Source organism: Adiantum capillus-veneris, chromosome 24 (genome assembly GCF_014529385.1).
Source record: "Adiantum capillus-veneris isolate H3 chromosome 24, ASM1452938v2, whole genome shotgun sequence".
Lineage (NCBI taxonomy): Eukaryota > Viridiplantae > Streptophyta > Polypodiopsida > Polypodiales > Pteridaceae > Adiantum > Adiantum capillus-veneris.
In genome coordinates, this window is record NC_140954.1 from 39781013 (window position 1) to 39788607 (window position 7595).

A 7595-nucleotide genomic window follows, 5' to 3' on the forward strand; every position below is an offset into this window, starting at 1 on the left:
CTAGCGCTCCCTCTCTTGAGACACAGTTTTCCAGTGCTAGCACAAGGAGGTTCGGCCGCCAAGAAAACACAAGTGATCACGAGAAGTTGGAGTATGGGGGCGGCTTTTTCGCACTTGGAGCAACAAGTAAAACTTGTGAATAAGCTCTACGAGTTGTTGCTTTCGTGCTGGTGCTTTTTGCAGGTACTCCATCGCGGAGAAGGAGCGAAGAGGCTTTGGTCTACGCTTGGGGATTTTGGAAATTGAAACCAGAACGGTCTGCGTGTCACGTGCGCACTGCAGTTGCACCACGTGGACAAGCTTCTGCTACAATTTTGTGTCAATCTTAGTTTAGCATAGGATCTAGCCTGACACTTTTTGAGCCTCTATAGCAAGAGGTGCATGTTCAAGCAGTCATAGTTGCATACCCTCTCTTGCACAGTACAATCATTCAGCATATAGGCGTGTGAATCACCTCTTATTAGTAGACTCTCAACTTAATAATAAGTGACTTTTAGCACTATTGGGTAAAATCGTGGAGGCTCTGAATTTATACTGCTCAAACGAGTTTTCCTAGCATATATAAGAAGAACCAGCGCCAACATTTCAGGCAGATTGCAAGTACGTTTCCAACATTCTCAACCATTGGCGTTTTCAGCAGTACAATCAAAATCCAGTACCTTAAAATCCTTTGAACAAGGTAAACGAGAGTAAACGTAGTCCAAGTGATACCTTTGTCCTGGCTCATCAAAGAGTGAACTGATTGTTCCAGCACCTTCAGCACCGCAACATAAGTATCAGCAACACTTCAGCATTGTAAACCTCAGCATCCAGTCCAGCGTTTCCATATTCAGTCCAGATCACAAGCATTTCAACCTCGCAACCTAGCGTTTTCTGCACCAGCATCAAGACCATTCAGCCAGCGTTTTTTCAGCATGAAGCATCAGCATCAGCCAATGTTTTTTCAGCATGAAGCATTAGCATTTCAGCATGAAACATCAGCAAATTCAGCCAGCAAATCAGTGTTTTCAGCATGAAGATTCCCGCTTCGTATCGCTACTAAGTTGCAGAAGTTGGACTCGGAATCATCAGCGTTTTTAGCATTCAGACTTAGCCTCGCAGTACCAAGCATCGATAGCAAGAACCCATCAATATATCAGCAATACCAAGCATCTACACCAAGTACCCATTAGCATCTCAGTAGTACCAAGCATCTCTAGCAAGTACCCATCAGCATCTCAGCATCTAGGATCATTGTAACAGCATTGTGCAAGTCAATAAAGCAAGTACTTGCTCTGGAAAGAGAGCAAGGGACCCTTGAGGATGGTTGCGACCCGATGTGCTGTCTCTCTCTCTCTCTCTCTCTCTCTCTCTCTCTCTCTCTCTCTCTGCCTTTCTCCCCTTCATTGTGTTCAGTTCAATTTCTCTTTTGAAGTGAAGTAAAGTAACCTTGTGTTTGTGCGGAGTACTAGATTCGAGCTAAATCCTTAAACACTTCCACTGCACTTGACATTGCGGAACTTTTTGCTTCAAGATCAGACAGGAAAAGAATTAAGAGCTCGCCTCTAGAATTTCTTTAACAGGAAGAAAACAACCATTGAGTCTGAGATTTAGAATGGAGGGGTTTCTTCGGTTCTTGTGCTTGTAAAAAGATTCTCTCTCAAAAAAGATTCACTTTAAGGGGGAGAAATCAGTCCATCTTCTGGTCGCCAATAGCGGTCGATCTTCTCCCTCGTCTCTTTTGGTCAAAAATTCTATTTATTTTCAGCTTATTGATTATTCGTGTGTGCTCTCGTTTGTGACAGGTATAGCAGTCCGGAAAGTGATTGATGAGTATTTGGAGAAGGGCTTCATCCTATCTAGTTTTTCTCCATTTGCTTCACCAGTTTTACTTGAAAAAAAGAAAGATTGATCATTCAGAATGTGTATCTATTTAGAATGCATTAAATAAGATAAAGCAGAGATATCCTAGCCCAGGATAGACGATCTCTTAGATCCCTACATGGAGCCATTATCTTTAGTAAAATAGATTTAAAGAGTGGCTACCATCAGATTAGGGTAATAGAAGAAGATGTATGTAAGACAACTTTTAGGACCAGATTTGGTCATTATGAGTATTTAGTGATACCTTTTGGTGCTAATGATGCCTTTTGCAACTTCATGATGCTAATGAATGATGTGTTGATGCCATTTATGGGTCGTTTTGTTGTTGATTTCATAGATGGTGTCTTTGTTTATTGTAGGAAAATTGCAAGAACATGAACCACATTTGTGTGTAGTCGTTCAAGCTTTAAGAGAGAGAGGTTTGTATGCTGATGCAAATAAGACTTTTCTAAAAACTCGTCCGATTTATAGGGGAACTATCCCATTGCGTGCAGGAGATTTTGAGACATGCGTAGACATGTTTGCTTTGCTCAAAATGATGCGAAACAGAAAATAACACCTTGCTGTGTTTTTCTGCAGGTTTAGGGTTTCGCACCTAAACTGCAAGGTAACGCCAGGGGAGCCTCGAGAAAGCCTTGGGTGCTTGTACATGACAATTTAGAGAGATTCCCCATGAAAAATCTCGTTTAATTCAAAGGACAAGTGACCCTACAGATACTGGAGCTGGAGGGCTATCCACAGGAGTGATCGGCACACGAATTGGAGCGCAAAACAGAGAATTACAGTTTGCTGTAATTTTTTTGCAAGTTTAGGGTTTTGGTCAGGTTTGATGCTTACATGTCCTAGGAGCCTCGGGGAACCTAGGGAATCATCGAAAAGGTGTTTTGGTGCATTTGGGAAGCCAAAAACAGAGAATTCAGCATGCTGTAATTTCTCACCAGGTTTTTTAAAGTGCTCTAAAATGCGTGGAAAGTCATTGTTTACTTGGGATTGTATCCGTAGAGACTTCTACTGTGGTTATATTGCCGAAATTGGGTCAAGAGTAGGGGAATTGCAGCCCGATAAAAGTGGGACAGCTTGTAGAAATTTACAAGATTTTCTCAAGTGTAATAATATTAAAGAAATACCGAAAGAGGCACTAGTCTTTGGGGCCAACAGGGTGTCGCTGTTTGCTTGGAAGCACTGTAGCTGCCAAGCCGTGTTTTGTTTTGAAGTGTTGAATTCCGATCATAGGCTTATTCGTGAAGTTCCTTCGTGTCGTAAAGTTAAACAGAGTAAAGAATCGGGTGAAAGCTAAAGTTTACCGCTCTACGGGCCGGTTTCACAAAGCCCGCTGAATAGTCAAAATGCTCTGCAAACTACGAAGACTCACTCTCCTGTCCCCCTTGAACAAAGCCTAGTGTGAGAGGCACTTGTGACTGCATCTCGAAGAGATTCAAAGCCTGCTGAACTAGTCTATCGTGGGCAGCTGAGGCTGCTCCTGAACTGCCATCGATTGCTTGTCCTCCTCTATCTCTTTGTCCGACCGCTCTGGTACCTGCTCTTGATTCTGGTCTAGTAATCTCTCCTTCAGAGTTCTGCTTGTGGGTTGCTCTATCTCTACTAACCTCTGTCTCACTACCCTTTCGTAAACAAGGATAGGTTTTGCCTGTCCCTGTCTACCTACTTGACTCTGTCTCTGTGTCTGCTCTACACTGTGCTGTTGCTCAACACTTTGTTGCTGCTGACTTTGGGTGGAGTCCTGCTGCTGTACAGAACGCTGCTGTGGTTGTGAGGGTTGGCTCCTCCTCCGACCAGTCTGTCTTTGCTGTCGCCCTCTAGGACAATCCCTCACCAAGTACCCCATCTCATGACATCTAGTCTGTAGTTCGGTTTGCCAGTAACCACAATCTTCTGCGAGTACAACACCCCTTTCCACTTGAAACTTCGAAAGTGATGGTATCTGGAAAGACTGTGGAAGGGATAGTGGCCACCTTTATAGATGGATCATCATGGCATAAATGTTTGGGTCTGCATTGAGGGCATGATTGGTGTGCCAAAGATAGAACCCATTTTCCTCATCATGTCTGGCAACCAAAACTTTGTTGGTAGTTCTTGATACTTCGGAACTTGACATCTGTCCTCAAAAGCAGCTAATGAAAAATCCTCGTACCATGGATGCAGAAAGACCAATGTGTCCCCGACGCCGAGAGGAATGCGGCTGATGACCCTTGAGGCCAGTTCCTTAGATGAAAACATAGCAATGAAAGTACCTCTGCCGAGCAAGATGATTTTCTCTACGTTGCCTTCATCCAAACCAGTTAGAGTGCATGAGAGCCACTGCCGGATGTTGACACGAGCATAGGAACATCCCACCACGCAGACAACAGATCCTCTTTTGAGAGAACCTCAATACGGTACCCAATCTTGCGACGTAGATCTTTTGAAATAACCATGGGAGGTGCCATAATAAGAGAGAGAGAGAGAGAGAGAGAGAGAGAGAGAGAGAGAGAGAGAGAGAGAGAGAGATATATTAACGTCTCGAAAGAGCCAAAATGGCCCATGAGACAAGAAACTATACATGTGGTAATACATCTCTCGTCTACTGAAACAAAAAAAAAAAGATCTACTCAACATCATAGTGATGTTTGAGTCTACAAAGCTAAAACTAAGCTAAATCTGAGAATATGTACAAATACATGACTGATCCCATCCAAATCTGACCATCAACTTCTATCTCCCTGTCCTCTATCCCAGGATATCCCAGATGGGTAGATCCAGTATAGAGAGGCCGCTGAAAGGTGGCACTCGTCTCCGATGTCGAGCGTTGATGCCTCTGATTTGGTGCAAATGGCGGGGTCTGGGTCGAGGCCCGGGTGGTCGAGGACGGCGAGTACGACCCCGTGCAGTGGCCTGATCAAGACGGACTCCTCTAGGCCTCGATGGACGTGGTCCTGGGGGTGTGGTTGTATCCATAGATGGAGTTTGTGTCCCAAGGTCCTCTCCCAATGAATATTACCCATCTTGAGCCCAAAGGAGGAAGGCTGTGCGGTGGGAGATGATGGAATGAGATTACGGGCAGGGGAGGGCAGGATGGTGGCCCGCGGGTAGTGGGTGGGCTGGGGGGCAAGGGGTAGGCAGACGGGCACGGGTGGGCTGGAGTGCAGGGGCTGGGAGGCGGGCAGGGGGTCTGGCAGGTGGTGGGCCGGTGGCTAGGGTCGGGTAGGGGTGGCAAGAGGGCAGGTGACTGGCAGGCGGGCAGGGGGTCGGGCAGGGGCGGGTAAGTAGCGTTCAGGTGGGCTGGGGTGGGCAGGTGGGAGCGCGCAAGCAAGCCAGCAAGCAGGCATTGCGACGCTCCAGCAGGTCGCGAACATTCTGATCCCAGGCAGCAGATCTGACTGGAACTGAGCAGGCAGCACGAGTAGGGTTTCGCTTAGGCTCAAGCTGAGGTAGCGTTAGCGGGCTGCGCAGTTCTGGGTCGCGACACTGGTAGGGTTTCAGCATAGATGGGCTTCGTCACAACTCTCTCTCTCTCTCTCTCTCTCTCTCTCTCTCTCTCTCTCTCTCTCTCTCTCTCTCTCTCTCTCTCTGGCGCGCGCACGCGCATACACACATCCACAAAAGAAAAGCAAAAGTCCCCCACCTTACCTCCTAACAGTCTCAAACACAAATAAAAGGGGGGAAACTGTTTTGTTGCCTCAGACTGATTTCTGCACATATATCTGTATTTGGGCGTTTGTGCATGTGTGGGTGTTCCTTTGATCACAAGGTCTCCCCTATTTGGGGCAGCCCCTAGAAGCTATAAAAGCAACCACTGGGGGTTCACGGTAGGCACTAAAGAACATAAAGTAGTTGGTGTGAATTGCTTGCACATTGGAGCATCCTCGGAGAAGCTAATCTTGTGAGAGTCGTAGACATCCACCTGGATGGAAACTCAAAGAGAGAAGCCATGGAAGGGTCAATCTCCTATTTCCTCTTATGAATCTGTCTCAACCACACATTTTGGGACGATGGGAAGTTTTTAGGGTGAAATGCTTCAATGCTATTCTATTCACTATCCATTCTGTTCTTTCACCAATTTCAAGGCTTTCCAAAATCCATCTATGAATGTTCTGGTCCTTCATTTCATTGAGCTCTATCATTAGATTGAAAAGTTTTGTCAGGACACGGGTCCTAGAGTGTCACCTACGATGGCTAAAGCTTGAGCTAGGCTAGGGCCTATCCTAGGAGGATAATGATTGCTATCTCGAGGGATGCACAAATGGTTAGGGGTCCTATATGTAGGGGGCAGGGCCTGGCTGTATAAGGAGTTTGGCTGGGTGGGGCTTTAGTGTGCAGATCCACCTGTGACTTGAGAGCTGAGGGCATGGAGGTATTGCCCTCCCTCTGATCTCACAAAATTTCATAGTGAGAGAACATGTTTTAAAGGTGATATATTTTGGCCTGGAAAGTTCTGCAGTGATGTTGAGGTTTATAAAAGCGTTCTTGTAATCGGATGTACACATCATATGCGTGTATTTGTACTTCGGTAGTTATATATCGAAGTAAGACTTAGTATGTATATAAATCAATTTACTTATATAAATCAATTTACTTGTACGGATATTAATTCATTGATGCATATTAATGTCTTTTCATGTATTGTTACTGGATTAGTAACTTGATAATGTTTTTTTTTCTTCTGCAGGAAATCTTGGATCAGCTCACAGAGATTGACTTAGTGGTAAACTTGAAATTAAGAGAGGATGTATTGATCTTAAAATGCTTAGGAAGGAGGATTTGCAGTGGATGTGGAAACAATTTCAATCTTGCGGATATAGATGTACAAGCAGAGAACGGGCATCCTAGGATTCTCATGCCAGCTATGCTTCCTCCCCCTACCTGCGCTTCTAAGCTAACCATCCGTGAAGATGACACAGAGGATGTCATAAGAGAGAGGCTTCGCATATATGCCCAAGAGGTATTTTCTAAGGTTTTTCTGTCCGTGCTTTGTGACATAAAGTAGTCGCAAGCTTGATGTATTGATGGGATATTGGTGTTATTGTAGAGCAAACCAGTTGAGGATTATTACAAGCAGCAGAATAAGCTGCTAGATTTTGATGTGGGTGGTGGCATACCTCAAACGTGGCCTAAGTTGCTGCGGACTTTGAAACTCGACACAGAAGATGAGCTGAAGACTCAACAACTTTGATACTTGCGAATTACATCAAAACCTGCACATTGCCAAATGGTTGGTATTGTAAAGCTCTTAGCTATTGGATTTCTTGTACATAGCATTGCCTTATGACAATCAAATATTCACCAAGAGAGGTGCGACCACATTTATAAACTTGCAAGCAGGAAATTTGAGTGCTTCGAAGAGCACCGGTTGCTTGTAGTGGATGTACAGAAATTTGTTACGTTATGTGGAGCAGAAACCTCCTCATTGTTTGGGATTGTAAGTCATAGATTATGTACGTGTTTTTAGACCCTTCTTGTTTGGAAGAGAGGGAGGGGTCGTCTCTTGTGCATTGTCCATGGGAATGCCAGTGTTTTGAACCCTTGACACTATATGGGCCTTTGCATTTTGGTGATTGATTCAGTTTAAGAGTCTTTAGGTGCTGCACCACAATTGTTTTCCAAAGGAGATTGATTTAGTGCTGAATGGGCAACTCAATCTGCTCCTTCGTGATTTTTAGTCCTTGTGCCAGATGGGGTCTTTCTTGTTTTTTGACTGGCTGACATTTGTTTTGGGAGTTTATTCAGGGATGGTT

At 44.9% G+C, this 7595-nt stretch overlaps 1 protein-coding gene across 1 annotated transcript in view; it reads left to right on the forward strand.

Annotated features, from left to right (window-relative positions):
• The window catches only part of LOC147426243 (putative adenylate kinase 1, chloroplastic), a 47733-nt gene extending 40341 nt beyond the window's left edge, over positions 1 to 7392 (forward strand). Inside the window, exons 3-4 of the mRNA XM_086499179.1 lie at positions 6530 to 6802; positions 6890 to 7392. Of these exons, the coding sequence (XP_086355305.1) occupies positions 6530 to 6802; positions 6890 to 7033 (417 nt within the window). The 3' untranslated portion in view covers positions 7034 to 7392. The remainder of the gene's footprint in view (positions 1 to 6529; positions 6803 to 6889) is intronic.
• The last annotated feature ends 203 nt before the right edge of the window (positions 7393 to 7595 follow it).